Here is a 16,811-nt window from a genome sequence, read left to right on the forward strand (position 1 = left end):
CTGGACATGGTGCAAATAAATATTTTTTGTAAAAAAAAATTCTAAAAAAAATGTAAGTTATCTCTTTGACAGTGATTATACTTGTTTTCTAATTGAATGCTATACCTCCAGGTAAACTGGTAATATTGTGTGATGGTTGCATGTTTTATCCACAATTTTTTTTTCTTCCTCGGACAACATACAGTATGCACATAGTGTATTAGCCTATTTTAACCTCATGCTGGTGGAGGTGTTGTTAAGTTTTGTTAAGTGAACTATATGAAATCTCCCATCTCTAGCAGTACATCTCACTAGGTGTAACTTTCACTCAACTCTGCTTCAAGAGTTGATTCTATTTGGCCAGTTTGTGGATTACCTTTATGGGTATGCAGGACTTACTGTAAGTGGTAACATCATGGGTCATAAGTCAATTATGTCTACTACCCAACAGTACAGTGTAGCTTTGGACTGATGCCAGCTGTAAATCATAAAGATTTTACTGTGCAAGTCATTGGTTACTACACAGACATGAATAGACAATGGTCAATACACTGTGTTTGCTATAATTACTTGACTTGGATGACAAACACATTTTATTTTGCTAGTCTCAGATATTACTGGCATTGTAGATTTAGCTTGTAAGACATGCTATACAGCTGATTATTGTAGAATATTTGCTGCTGGAACTTCTTTGAAAAATTGTCATTTTTAGCTCAGTTGGTCATAGACTAGAAGAGCTTATGGGATGGTCTGTTGTCCATTTGTCCATCAGCATAATTTTGTTATCACTACTTCTCCAAAACTACTAGGACGACTGAAACTTTACACTCATATTCATCCTATGGTCTAGTTGGTGCTAAAAAAAAAAGTGCCACTCAGACATCCAATGCGGCCACTAATGGAATCTTCCTTTGACCTGTACTGTCCATCACTTTCAAACAGTGAGATTAAGAAATGAATGTAAAAGATAAAACCCTCAATCACTTTTGATCTTATAAATAAATTGAACCAAAAATTTAGGTGTTCAGTGTTGTTAAAGTTGTGCACTTTGAGTTTCCATAGTTTTGCTGTGACATCACATTATTTGATAATCTTAGTACAACTACCAGACCCCCTCCTCAGCAACCAGTGGGTAAGTTGGGTACTTTCTTAGTCTCATTGTACATGTACTGGCCCTAACCCACCTCCCACTCCCCACTTCCATTAGGTCAATTTGGTATTCTCTTAGAGCAGGTACCAGAACCCCTTCCACTTTACAACCACCCGTCCTACCATTAGGTCAGTTCTTCAGTTCTAATTAGGGTCTTGGCAACATATACAGTATGTTTTTAACAGTCTTTTACAAGCTTACACACTGCTATACAAAACATGGTGCTAGGAGCCGATGTATAAGCAGTTGGTAAGAACCTGTTGCAATCATTCGCTTCAGATTCTGAGAAGTCTAGAGGTCCGATGATAGGGTTTCATTATTTTGTGCTTTTCTTTTCTTTTTTCTGCAGAATGTCTGAATAATCATTGAATAATATGGAAAACACAATGACTAAATAATTATGTGTGATAATTATGGACCCCTGATATCAACTGTAAGACAGGCCAAGTTAGCAACTGGTCATTTATGCCAAGTTAGCAACTGTTCACTTTGTCTCTTATATCAGACATGTCTGGGAAATCCAGTCATTTTAAAACCTTTAATCTACTTGTAATAATTAATTCAATGTGGATGAGGTGTTTTATTTCATAGTACTGATTCTTCATGTTTTCACAGGAGCCTGGTCAAAAAATGAGTCAGAGAGACAAATTGGGAGAACTAGCCAGGAGTCTTAACAACTTTAAAGTGACCTTGGAAGTGTCATACTCTGACACGTTGCATGACAGAGAAATAAGGTAAATTTTGACATATCCTTACACTTTACATGACAGAGAGATAAAGTTGGTTTGTCACACCCTGTCAATACAACTACTACTTTACTACCACATCTGCCCTTCATATAAAATTGTAATGTTTTTCTTTTTTTCTTTTAAATACTTTTCATGATCACATTAACACTACTAAGACGAAAATGTGTTTTTTCTGTCTACATCATATAGATAAAAGGCAATAATTCTTGACCATTATTTCCCATTGCCACCACTAGGTGTCACCAGTTTTTAAGCTTCACTTCAACAGCATTGTAAAAGACAATTCCTGTAGATTCAAGTCAAATTTATTTTAAATTTAATCATTCATAAAGGATTTTTTATTTGTTTGTCTTAATATTCATTCTTTAACAGGTGGTAAATATTATGAAATTTATTATTTTCTTGGAACCTTTAACATTTTAAGCCATGTAGTGCAAGATAATGTTGTTGATGCAAGTTGTTATTCACAGTTTCATACACACTGCTTGTTGCTTGCTCACTCAGGAATGGTTGTTGTATTAGTGACTAATTTAACATGCTGCATCATTAATTTATACATTTTTGTTGTGTTTTGTTTTATTTTGGATTTTTCTTTGGAACGTTATCAGTACCAAGAAGTGTGTGCACCATAAGGTCTGAGACTGTAAAAGTTAACCAAAGCCAAGAAAGAGGGTGATAATGATGCAAGATTTAAAATTTGTACATGTAATTATGATACACTGGGGGAGTGCACCTTCATTTTTAGGCAGCTCAGGCAGTGTAAGTAGCCCTACATGTCCAAGCATGGTTTTTGGGCTAGTAAGTCAGGGTGCATGGGTTTTTTAATGGATTTAACGCATCCATCCTATACTACTGTACTGCCATCCACGATCATCCAACCAGTTGAGCTGGTGATCCTTCTATCCAAAATTGACTGGTGGAATCGGTTTGCAGCATGCCCATAGGGTATTGGCCACAAACAAAATAGAAATGTCATTGCATCACAGGGAGTGGTTTATCCTGATATGGTAGCACATCATGATCAGAACACTTTGCACAGTTAGTGTGAAGATATTCCTGAGCGACAGCTTTTCTCCAGTCCGACCAAGGAGAGGAAAGAGTTTAGTTTTAAGGCTGCTGTTGAAATGGATGTTGTTGGCTTTTGAATTCATATCACCCTGAACCATGAGACATGATTATTGTCATAGCAGCTGGCAACATCAGTGATGAAAATAAGACTCTCCATCCTTCAGACTGAGAATAACAACAGGCAGTCCTAACGTATGTGACCAAGGGAATGTTAAGGCATTCTTTTTTGAGAGTCAAGTTCCAGTGACATTTTCATCACATTGGAACAAGACATATTTCCACCATCTACTTTACTGAACTCCTGGCATTTGAAAAAAAGTTTAGCTGTAGTTAAATTGTCTGCCCACTTTGTTAGAAAGTGAATAATAATGTTTTTCTTGCCACATTGAAGCAGGTTTGGAACGTTGTTTCCATGTCTTCAGTGTTGGATTTAGCATCCTTGGTTATTTTCTGACTGGTGGAAAATCAGCCAACCTACATGCCTGGGAGTTGACTTCCCCGAATTGCTCACATCCTAAACAGAGCAACTTAATGCTCCATGTTTAATGTGTTAACTGCCACTGCCAATTTTGACTTGATAATACACCGTGATGCATGTTTACGCACCATGTCACTCAAGTTGTATCATGCTCTGGCTTTAAGTATGACTCCAGTTTGTTTGCCATTGCTGTTTGGGGGAAAAAAATATGAAGACATTCACCGGCAAGCTGTTCAAGAACTTTCTGCTCCACCAATAAGTGTTTCGTCGACTGGCTATGGTGTTTATAACCAGTCACAATCTTGTATGTCTCCCTCATATATGCATCACATGGGCTGTTGAACTCATAGTCTGTTTGAACAGGACATTGATCTTAGCAAGAGAATTCCTGTTGCTCCTTGGGTTATTTAATGCAGCAAAGGATTTGATCCATCTGGGCCACTTTTATCTCATTTCAAATAATTTTGCTGGCACAGCACAGTGAGAATTGTGCAGTACAGTGCAGGTACCAGCCCCCACCCCTTAAAAACACCCGTCCTGCCATTTGGTCAGTTCTTGGGTTCTAATTAGGGTCTTGGCAACATATCCAGTATGTTTTCAACAGTCTTTTACAAGCTTACACACTGCTATAGAAAGCACCCATTGCATAGTGTGAGGAGCCGATACATTAGCAACAGTTAAGAACCTGTTGCAGGTATTTACTTAAGATTCTGAGAAGTCTAGAGGTCTGATGACAGTATTTCATTGTGTTGTACTTTCTTTTTTACTGCAGAATATTTGAATAAGCATTGAATAATATGGAAAACACAATGGTTAAATAATTGCATGGGATAATTATGGGCCACTGATGTCAAATGTAAGACTTGCCAAACTAGCAACTGATCATTTCATATCTTATATCAGACATGTCTGGGAAATCCAGTCATTTTAAAACCTTTAATCTATTGATAATAATTAATTCAACATGAATGAGGTGTTTTATTTCTTGGTACTGATTCTTCATGTTTTCACAAGAACCAGGTCGAGACGTGAGCCAGAGAGACAAATTGGGGGAACTTGCCAAGAGTTTTTCTGCTCAATGGCACTCTTTTTCCAGATCATTTGACCAAAAGGTCAATATTGTAAATGAAGTACATTCATTCCTGTGTCAGTGGTGCAAATATAGTTGGCTCATGACAGGAATTCCTTTGGAGAATCCCCATCTAGAAGTGATAGTATGTACAGATGCTATAGTCAGAATACACATGCCCATTTGTTTTTACCCCCCAGCCGATGCCAATAACAAAAAGCATGAACAAGCTCAGAAATCCACAGAACTTACTCAGTTCATTCATTGATTTATAATTTCTAACCTGATTGCTACCAGGGTGTCAATAACACCATCATCATCTGCAAATTTCATGCCTAACAGAAGTTTTTAATACAATAGACGGATATGCTTGAGATCCGATTCCAGTTCCTGGACAAGTCCATTTTCAGCAAAGGGGTGTGTGAACGACTACAGATGTACATACATATATCGTCTGCTTCCGATATTTACAATGTTGAATCAAGCAAAAGAAAAGAATGACAACAGATTTGCATCTTCCATGAATTTAACATGCGGTTTAATTTCAATGTTTATGTCTGCAAAGTGATAAAATTTATGGAATTATCTGGCAATTACCGACCAGGATGAAATAAGTCATTATGTTGTCTGATGGAAGTAAACTAGCCCATAGTGTACGCAATATGGCGCCATGTTAGTATGGAAAGTCTGTTAAGCATGAAAGGTGCAGTGGATGTCAGTATTAGTGCCATTCTGGTCACAGTCAGGTTATAAATTATAAATCAATGATTCAATTGACTTAGTTCTGTGCACTTTTTATCACATTGAACGTCTTTAAATTGGTAGGGGGGTACAAACAAATGGGGATGTAGAGTCAGACTATAGTATGTACAGTTGTTGCCAGATTTTGTTATGGTCAGCAGTAAATGGGGACCAGGGAAACTATCTCTTCACATTTTCCTCCTTGAAATGCAAACTATCACAAGTACCTTTCAGTTCTGAAAGGACTGTCTCTGCAGGAAGTCAGTCATGATTATGTCTGAGAATTCCATAGTGGTGGCCTATCTCTTCAAACAGGGATACCAGATCACTAGACCTCTGTTTGCTGGTTTTGGTGCTGTTATGTTCAGATTAATGTACAAATCAGACACATTCCCGGCATACTCACTGTACTTGCCGCCTTTCTCCCCAGAAAGAGTCAGGATATCTATACAGAATGATCCCTTCATTCATCAGTTTTTTTGGATCAAATTTGTGTGCTTTGAGGGTGTATGGGTCAGTGATTTACTCAGTCTAGCGAAAGATCTACCGAGAAAGATTACGGGCAAGCTGAATCTTCTCAAATTCAGTTGCAGATGTTACAACCCTGCCAGGACCATATTCTCCTTCCCATCTGGCTCTTGTCAGGACAGCTGTACTAGAGAAAGACTTAGGACCTTTGATTATATAGAAAATATCATGAGCAAGAAGGCCCTCTGCTCTGAAGGCTTGTAAGAATAGTGGAGTGTTTTCAGGTACCAGTGTAAAGTCAATGACATCACCCCCTTAATTGCCATGTTACCTTGATACCTCAACTGGTCAACTTTTTTCTCTGGCCCCACAGGGAGAAATAAATGGGTGCCAATTACCTTGAAAGGCTACCCACACCATGATATATAGCTCATTTTGACACCATGATATATAGCTCAGTTTGACACCATGCTATATAGCTCATTTTGACACCATGCTATATAGGTCATTTTGACACCATGATATATAGCTCATTTTGACACCATGATATATAGCTCATTTTGACACCATGACATAATAAAGATCTATCAGACCTTCTTGAGATTTTATCTCATTGTTTGAGCTCTGCATAGATAAAACCTGAATCTGGTGGGTCCTGTAGTTGTGACCCAGACAACAACCAGACTCAGTAAAACTAACACAACCCATTAGATTCACTGGATTCACCAGTGAATTTTGATGGCAAGAAGATTTCAATACTAATCTTAATCAGATAGAACAATTATGGTTCATGTGACCAGAGGCTGTGTTGCCTTATGTGGGAGAGCAGGTTATTGTTCACATATCAATTCAAATAGTTCTTCCCAAGAAGGGTACTTGAGGCATACATTATGCTTTATAGCATAATCGTTACGCTTATTTGGCACATTTAAAAAAATAAAGTAATAAAAAGTTGTGTTTGTCATTATTATTATCATTTCTTTAATTACACTCATATAAATTTAAGATTATTGTTGAAAAGATATCTGCCGCAAAAAAACAGAACAAAAGTATTATATGTCCTAGACATACATGTATTTTCCTTATTTTTTGTTTACAGTAACTGTGTATGATACAGTTTCAAGATAACATGGGTTTCTTTAATGTGAAACTTTGTCTCACAGTTTCATTATCGTTTATAAGATAGTTAGCAGACCAGTGTATAGTTTTAAAGAAAATGATGCCAGATGTCAAGCAAAACAGGCAGTAACGGTGTAACTTGTGGATGTTATATGACTCAAAATGTTAGAACAGATGGATATTTTCAAACTTCAAAGGATGTCAGACCAAAGAAAAGGACAAAACAACATCGCTTTACAAACTTTAAAAGAAGAATATGGCCTTGATGAAATACAGCACTCTTACTGAGCACATGATTGCCATGCTCATTGCCAAATTCATGATCATTCAGCAAAAGTTAGACATGTTGACTAGGTAAAGTGAGTGCTGAATATAAACAATTTGTCAGTATGCTTTGTGTTTGTATTATAATCCACATATATTTTGCCCATGTTTAACATGGATTTTGCCCAGCTGCATAACCAGGTTAGTAGCAAAAAATAAATGTACATTTTTATACAGTGTACTGTAATTATGGCATGTAATATATATATATATATTACACTTTTATGCCTAGATAGCAGTTTTTTGCCACTTATAATAGCAATAATTATGTTTATACCTCTCTTGGGGTTGGCATGTATGCTGAGATATCGGTAGGAGATGCGGCATTTCTTCCTCCTAATACCTATGATCCTAATGTTTATCTGGTCATGGAATGTATTCATAAAGCAAATTTTAAAGTAAATTATGTTTCTCCAAGAATGCTTACCCAATCCCATTACTTAAAAACAGGGGCCCCGAGTGGCCGAGTGGTCTAAAGCGCTCGCCGTTACGGATCACTGCCATTTCACCTCTGTCTGCTTGAGTTCGAGTCCAGCCTCGGCTAACGTTGGTACGTGAGAAAGCCTGCCAGTAGCTTCTCGTGGGTTGGTGGTTCTTCCCTGGGTTTTCCAGGGTTCTTCCTCCACCAATTATACTGGCCGCCATGTATAGCCTATCTTGTGCTGAAAATGGCGTTAAACCCTACAACAACAACAACAACAACAACAATTACTTAAAAACACACCTGCTATGCAAACATCCTCATTGATAGTTCACTCAGTTTAAAAGCTGACAACACCGAATGGTGGCAAAGGGAGGTAATGGACATGAGTTTTTGCCCTTTATGTAATATAGACAGAAAATAAAAATATTTGTTTATTAGTAGGGCTAGATTTGAGGGGTAGCAGACTTGTATCCCAAATATTAATATGTCCAGGTAAGTAACTCAGTATAACTAGAAATTAATATACATCCTTTTTTCCCAGTGTGAAAACCCCAAAATATTGCTTATAAATGATCAGGTTAAAAATTATAATGGAATTAAATATATTTTCCAGCAACAAAGATCTGAGTATTAAATTGACCATCGGGGCACCTGCAGCAAGGTGCCTGATTTACCTCCATATAGTAGTTCTATAGTTTACTGTTGAATGGTTGCTTATCAGTAAGAGGCAAAATTAATCCACATATGTCAGGTACTCCTTATCTGATTAAGTAATATCAGTCAATACCAGTCCCTCAGGGTAAATCTAGAAATTGCATGATGCTTTAAACTAGCAGGACCAATAGTGAATTATAAGTATTGTGGATAATTAGGACTATCTATATATGTATATATATATATATATATATATATATATATATATATATATATATATGACAAAGACCATTTTCACAATTAAAAAAATGCAACAATGCCTTAAATGTATGCAAATTACCAAAGATTTAATAAAATTAATTAATTTGTTATGTTATAAATAGAATCTTACATGTATGGACATGTCATTAGCAAAGCTTGTTGATAAAACTTCATATAGATAAGATGTTGTTGTTATAGGGTTTAACACCATTTTTCAGCACACAATAGGCTATACATGGCAGCCAGTATAAATGATGGAGGAAAAACCAGGGAAAACCCTGGAAAGAACCACTGACCCACGAGAAGCTACTGTCAAGCTTTCTCACATACCTACACTGGCCAAGCCTGAGACTCGAACTCATGCATACAGAGGTGAGATGGCTGGGATCTGTAATGGTGAGACTCGAACTCATGCATACAGAGGTGAGATGGCTGGGATCTGTAATGGTGAGCACTTTAGACCACACGGGGCCTTTAAGATAGAATGTATTTAACCACGTTAATAAGTGCCATACTAATAGAGCACTATTTAATCACCCCTGTGCTCAATTAATTTTAAATCTTTATTTTTACAGATTTAACAATGGCTGGATTGTGAAGATTGGCAGAGGGTTAGACATTTATAAGGCAGCAGAAGGAAAGTTCAGTATAGGCTTTTGTGACCTAGATTTGAGACAGTGTCGTGAAACAACTGTAGACATTTTCAAAAGTAAAAATTTAAAAACAAGTTAACAGGGCTTCAGGGACTTATTGTTATTCACTTTTTATGTTATATTTTATACAGTCTTGCATTTTTAAGAAATCAAAATAAAGTTGCATCTGAATTACATAGGTTTTACAGTTACGTAATACAGGTATTCCATACATTTTTCATTTTTGAAAGTCTTTGTCTTCTATGTACTAATTTTTCTAATACAAATTATAGTTCGAAACTTGATAGTCTTTAACTGCAAGCCTGGAAGTTTCCTCATGACAGGAAAACTTGCAGATCTTATAGAACATTATTTTTCTATCAATTAGTGCTAAATTTATTGTGGGTTTAAAAAAAAAAAAGTTATCACAAAATGTTCAGAACTTTTTAATATCCCTCATATATTAAATATAAATGGAGAAACCAGAGTACTGTTCTTTTATTCAACTGAAAGAGTTGTACAGTTTGATCAGTCCACTAAACAAAGACCGTAAATAAGATGTCTAATAAAGCTCCTAATTAATTAAATCCATCATTACCATATACTTATTATTTAGATACAAGTATTTATGCTGGATTCAGGACAATATTCCAAGATATGTTTAGCCTGTTTTATTAATTTTTATCATTATTACCATATACACATTGCTTACAGATATAAATATTTACACTGGATTCAGGACAGTTTTCATGTTTAGTCTTTGTTTTTTGTTTTTAAATTTCATCCCAACTCACTGCAGTTAAGGGAGTTTGTCAACACATCCCTGTACAGTTTCTATCCCCCACCCCTTTTATTTTTTATTTTTATGGGCATTTAGCCAGCTGAACATTGCCATTCTCAAGGTAACTACTTGCTCTTAAAAGTGTTGCCCAGTAAGTAAATATACATCTTAGCAGTCTGAACATGGTGTTTCAGTTCAAGGTCCAGTACATGTTCGTTAGCAACATGATTCTGTTCAGTGCTCTCAGCAGTAGATAGGCTGGCAGGAACTAGATGTAATGTTTCGAGACTGGTTTGCTGGGATATGCCTAAATGAATGATGAATACCTTGGAACTAGATATAAGTTTTAGAGATAGTCTGAAGGGATATGCCTAAATGAATGATGAACACATTGGAACTAGATGTAAGTTTTAGAGATAGTCTGAAGGGATATGCCTAAATGAATGATTTGGGCATAGTGATATCCTTATCAGTGTCCACTTTGTGTTGACATGGTAATGGCAACTAGGTGAGAAATGGCATGCTATGTGGCATTGTTTTCTTTATTGGGCATTGTAAATCAGTAGTCACAAATTAAATAGATGAAGAATATATTATTTGGGGATATATATATATATATATATATATATACAAAAAAGGGAAGCCCTTAAGACATCCAGTGGTAGAATTCAGGATGTCCAGAAATAGTCGGGTGTATAATATGCCTCAGTGCCTGGAATCCCTGAAACATGTGAGAAAGTAGCATAATTCCACTGTCACAGGTATATGTTTCGGGTAAGATGATCTTGTTTATGTGAATATGAATACACAAATGTCATTTTAATTTAGTCATTAAAAAGATATGTCATTAAAAAAATTTAAGAACCCAAACATATATAACTGGCAATCATATTCTCATATATTTATGAAAATATTGCACAGATCTTGCCAAGGATGTAAACAATTAGTAGTGACACACATAAATATATAAATTTCTTTTAAGATTTATTGCAAGGCTTATCACCGAGGCAAGCTTATTTTTTACGTATACATATTGTACCAAAATATGCTTATTTTTTCAAATATACATATTGTTGGCCATTAATATATATATTTAGGAATTTTTTTAAATTAATTTAACTTAATCCACAGATGCAAAATGAAACAGTTAAGGATTATAAAAAATATTTTTATCTTTGAATTTAAAGGTATCTGAATTACGAATAATAATACAGTCAAACCTATCAGTAAGAGTCACCCATGGGGAAGGTGTTACTGGTCTTTGTACCCTGGGAAGAACCACCAACCCTTGAGAAGCTACTGGCAAGCTTTCTCACATACCCACATTGGCTGAATCTGAGACTCGAACTGGCGCAGACAGAAGTGAGATGGCAGTGATCCATAACGGAGAGCGCTTTAGACCACTCGGCCACTCGGGGCCCCCATGTATGTATGCATGGATGGATATGTGTGTGTGTGTGTGTATGTGCATGCATGCATGTATGTATGGCACATCTGCAGTATTATGTCTATGTGTGTGTGTTTTTGTTTGTGAGTGTGTGTATGTATGTGTGTGTTTGTGTATATATGTATGCATGTATGTATGGCACATCTGCAGTATTATGTCTATGTGTGTGTGTGTGTGTGTGTATTTATGTATGTATGCATGTATGTATGGCACATCTGCAGTATTATGTCTATGTTTGTGTGTGTGTGTTTGTGTGTGTGTGTATGTATGCATGTAGCATGTATGTATGGCACATCTGCAGTATCATGGCCACAACATAGAATCAAGATAATTTGGTAGCAATAATGGTTAAAGTACAACTTCCTAATAAGTAAATATTCCAACTGTCACATAAAAGGAAGACATACAGTCCTATCAGCTAAAGATGAAAAATAAATAGCATAATTACCTGATGATTCAATGAGTCATATATTATTAAACAATGCATACCAGATAGCAAAATAACTTAGCTTGCCCAAGCTAAAATAATATTCAACATGCTCTAAATTGTACAGTTTTTGCAATGTCTTTCAAACATGGTACCCAAGCAGAAAAATAATGCTATCATCCTCCACTTTGTTAAAAAATAATCATCCCAAGGGATAATATGTGTTTGATCATTGTCAGTTTGAATTTTACCATAGGTGTAAATCTCTGAAACAACAATTGTAAAATTAGAAATGTTATAGTTCAATTGATTCTTGTTTAAAAACAGTATATTGAGCCTGGATTATTTAGGCCTTGTTACTTATTATGTAACAGAAAAAATGGCCAAAATTATCTTTGGAGTTAGTGAACAGTTGGAATTGTAATACATAAACAACATTGTTATATATATTTAATTTGCAATGATTTTGGCTTTCCTCTATGATTATATTTTATGTTTATCTATATTATGTGATTGACCTTGGCCAGTAGATGAGTTAAGGGTCTACCTGACAAGTGACATTTATTTTGTAAACAACATAATACATATCTATTTCTCTATGATTATAGATTATAGATTAAATAGTCAGATAATTATTAATGGAGGTAAGCATGTTTATTTGTATCTGAGTTTTGGAAAAATAGTTTTTCGTTGGAAATTCATGATCTTGTTGACAACTTAAAATGTTATTAAAGGGAAGTTTACCTTCATCCTGGTTCTGTTATTGTGTTGTAGCTTTTCATATTAATGCTGTTTACTTCAAATTTTAACTCATTTTCAGACTAAATCAATATTTTGAAATCATTGTGAATTTATTCAAGGACATTTGTATTATATCATTTTGAGACATCACGATTTTTTGCACATTAGCACATTCGAGGCTATTAGAACATCCGTATGCGCAGTATTGGAATTTATTCAGAACGCTATTGGAATTCATTTGGAACTACATACATTTGAACCTGTGATAGAAATTTTAGGACTATTTGGGATTTAATTCATAATACTTAAGTTCTTTTTAAGTTTTCACTTTATATTTAAAGGGAAATAAATTACTTGCTCAGTTTTACTAAACTATGTTGGTTTTTGCTTTTTTCTGTTACTAAGATTAAGACCATAGAGTCACAATAATATAAACAGCAAATTTAGGAAACCCTCATCTGAATTAGATGCTTGCAAGCTGGACTGTTTATGACAATGCCTTTGATCATGTAGTTAAGTTCAGGTGAAAATATACATCTGCCACAATGTGTTTAATCCTAGTTGAATTTGGTTTGCAATTGATTAAGAAAGTGATTCAAGTAAATAATTAAAAACAAGCAGTGTGACAGACAACTAGAATTTAGAGTTCAGATTCCAACAAAACAATCATCCCTTACCACCTTCCTTCAACTCAATTGTAACTGATGAAAAAAGTCTCTATTCAGATTTGAGCAAACTCCTGATGGGTGTTCTGAAGGACTGGTCTAGCTTAATTTTAAATTTTATATGAACCAAGTCCCAATAGCCAGAGCACCCAGTGAGGCAGCTGTTAGTACCAATTTTGTATAAGTCTTTGGTATGACTCGACCGAGGTTTAATCCTGCAACCTCCGTCATCTGTGGCAGGCACTCTGACCACTAGGCCTTTAGAGTGTTCCTTCTAAAAAGTATTATTTTTGAAAGGTAAAGAAATGTATAAATAGAATGGAACAAAAGTCCCTCAAATGCAATAACACCTGTTATGCTGACAATTTTAGTCAGGAATTCAAGATAAGATCATTTCTTAATTTTAACTGCTGAATGTTGAAACCATCTCTGATATTCTAAAGCAATAACAGGATTTTCAATTTAACTGCTATGTTGGACATATTGGAAGACAGGTTGGGATCATTATCATTTAGGACCAACAGTACATCATGAGAAATCTTGTGATGGAAATTCTATATTGATTAGACTTTTTATTTTCAAGATGGCTGCCATGGTGGCCATACTGGATATCATATTGGTACCATTTCCAATTTGAACAACTATGAAATCATAAGAAGTCTTGTGGTGAAAATACAATAGAGATAACATGATTTTGAAGATAGCCATTGTGCTGACCATATTGGCAGTCAGACTGGCACCATTTTCATTTTACAGCCAACTAGTCTTTCACAAACCCTTTGCTGATGTGACCATTCATTCAGAAAAAGTGATAGGATTTTCATGATTGCCACTGTAGTCAACTAAAATCAGCTCAACATCATAAGAAGTCTTCTGGTAAAACTCCCATGGCAATATGTGTTTCCATTCAAAAGGAGTAGCCATATCAAGATATCAGATCAGTGCCAATTTCCTTAGGACCAACTGGAAGAACACTTTTAGTGGAAACTTAATGTTGATAGGATCATCCATTCAGGACAAGTAGCAATAACAAGATTTCAAAAAGGCCTTTCTGAATGCTCTGTTGGATGTCCACCCAACACCATTATTTTTGGGACCAACTGGACCATGGGGTGATTGTGTGTGTGTAAAGTTTCAAATGCAGTAGTCTAAGTAGTTGAAGAGAAGTAGTAATAACAAGCTAAAGTTAACAGATGGACAGACAATGTACAACATATCATGCACAAAACCACCTGGTCTGTGTCAAGTAGCGCTAAATTTGATGCTATGCCCTAAAATCTTTACTCCCATATAACAAATTACTAGATGGACAGGTAGGGAAATTTTGCCAGGTACGTGGCAGGGTCACGTTTCTTCATTCACGTTTTGTCGAGTTTCCCCAGACATCTCCTCTCACTCCCCTATTTTCGTCAATCATAAAATTATTTTCGTTATTTATTTTTTAAAATATTTTATTACTGCAGGGGTGGGGGGACCAACCCAGTGACATCAGATTTTTATCCTAAAACCCAGCCGTACAAGTACTTGTGCAGTGTGTTAAACCTGGTCAGTACCTGATCATTTCTACAAATAACCATATAACTGTTCTTGGGTGCTGTATAATGCTACTACATACAAATAAACTACTTCGTTGAAACTGTTTTTAATAGGGGTCTGATGTTTAGAATAACAACTCTGTGTACACTCTTGATATTTTATCTTTAAATAACTAAAACACTTGCTCCATTCGTTGGATTTATATTTCTTAATATAATTCCTATGCCTTAGGAATGAAACATAAATTATGAGCTATATAATTGTTTGGACAGTTATTGCAACAAAAAAGTGTAATATAATATTATCATTGCTAACAGAATAAGAGAGCTTAGAAATGTGTATGAACATGCTGCTGGAATACTTATATATTATTGTTGATGAAATCTATAATAATAATGATAATAATAATAATAATAATTTATATTTTAGCTATTTTTATGATACATATTTAATGCATTACTTTATTCTTCTCATGCGTTCTCTCTGCTTTTTAAATAAATTGATCAGATATTAAAGAATTTATAAAGGCCCCATTGGTTGCTAAACACCTAATGTGCACCTGTCATGTACCACCACCACCAACTTACAAAGCTAGTATGGACCTGGGTCACCCACATAATTGGGGGGGGGGCAAACATATTGGTCAGCTTTTAAGTTTTACCAGATGGAGGCCAAGTCATGTTTATAGGTGAAATAGGTTTGGGGGTGGGGGAGTGACCCTCCTTGCCCCTATGTGCGAGTGCCCATGGTATGGACTCGAAATTACCAAATTACTCAGCAGGTACTGTATGAACTGTGGTCAGACGATTCCAGTTACAGTATGGTTTTGCTCTTCACCTTTAATCTATAATAAGTTTACTCCATCCTAAAGATTTAATTTGTAATTATCTGAATATATTAAAACAGATGATCATTACCAACCATGATGGCTTAGAAGTGTCTATGTTGTTACTACTGAAAAACAATTTGCTTCACATAGATTAAATAATAATAATAGTAAACTCAAACTCTTTTTTCGAGAATTATTTATACAGGCAATTTACTGCTAGTCTTTAGTTTAAATTTATTTTTAGAGTAAGTATGTAACTTATGTGAAAATGCTAAGAATGTTAGGAGGGATTTGCTAACAGAGGTAAGAATTTTTGCAATTAAACCATGATAAAGGTTTATAACTGTATGATGCTTAGTTGAAATTTTGTATTTTGCCATTGTGCTGAAATGGATTTGGAATGGGCATACAGATGTACAGACATAAGGACAGAGAAATGTTCTGATGGACATGAGCAAAATAAAATGGCCCTTTCCGCTATTGCAGTGGTGGAATAAAAAACATTGGTGATATAATTTGTATTTTATAATCATCAATAATATTTCTACTTTCCCAAATTGTCCTGTTTGAATTCTTGGCGCATTTGTGCAAATCAACTTTTACTGATACACAAAACCATTTGAAATTTCCTAATGCAAGGTTTTATCTTGGATTATACACATAATGAGATCCCCATATTATGACAATATTTACAATTCTTTCATTATATAAATATTAATTGTTTTATATAATTTAGAAATATATTATGTGATAAGTCCAGTGTAATTCCAACTGTTAACAGCCATTTTTTTGGTTATATGATTTTGATGCAAATAAAAATATTTTTACGTGGGCCAGCTATATATTTTTCTTACTAGCAATGTTTTATGTTTGTAGCGGTTCCGCTGGTGGTGTAGTATTATGAAGTTTTACCTTCTTACAAGATGTCCGCTTTATTTGGCTATCGTTATCTAGAGGGTGATAGCCCTCTGTGTTATTGCCCAGATCGAGTAAATATTAAAATAAAGTGTCAAGCTTATAGATTGAATAAATAGAGATCTGAGCAGACATATAGAACAGAATGACAGAAGCCCCCGAATATGGAAAACAAAAAAATTAATCATTACATAAATAACTGGGATAATACATTACATTAGGAAGTTACACTACTTTTTTGGAATAAATCTTATACCGAATTTCAAACACAAATATATTTATCTAAATAGCCGATCTGTTTTAATTGATATAATTAATTCATATAATCAAGTGAACGATCGAAGTCAACTAGTA

The 16,811-nt window shown here is 35.1% G+C and overlaps 1 protein-coding gene across 2 annotated transcripts in view; it reads left to right on the plus strand.

Moving 5' to 3' along the window:
• The window catches only part of LOC149797707 (MIT domain-containing protein 1-like), a 34,195-nt gene extending 21,675 nt beyond the window's left edge, over positions 1-12,520 (plus strand). For both annotated transcript variants that reach the window (XM_089962632.1, XM_089962633.1), the window contains exons 6-7: positions 1,745-1,863; positions 9,060-12,520. In XM_089962632.1, coding sequence (XP_089818758.1) covers positions 1,745-1,863; positions 9,060-9,216 — 276 coding nt within the window. In that variant the 3' untranslated portion in view covers positions 9,217-12,520. The remainder of the gene's footprint in view (positions 1-1,744; positions 1,864-9,059) is intronic.
• Positions 12,521-16,811: the final 4,291 nt, after the last annotated feature.

Source organism: Sinohyriopsis cumingii, chromosome 6, assembly GCF_028554795.1.
Source record: "Sinohyriopsis cumingii isolate HCF-2022 chromosome 6, ASM2855479v2, whole genome shotgun sequence".
NCBI classification, from domain to species: Eukaryota; Metazoa; Mollusca; class Bivalvia; order Unionida; family Unionidae; genus Sinohyriopsis; species Sinohyriopsis cumingii.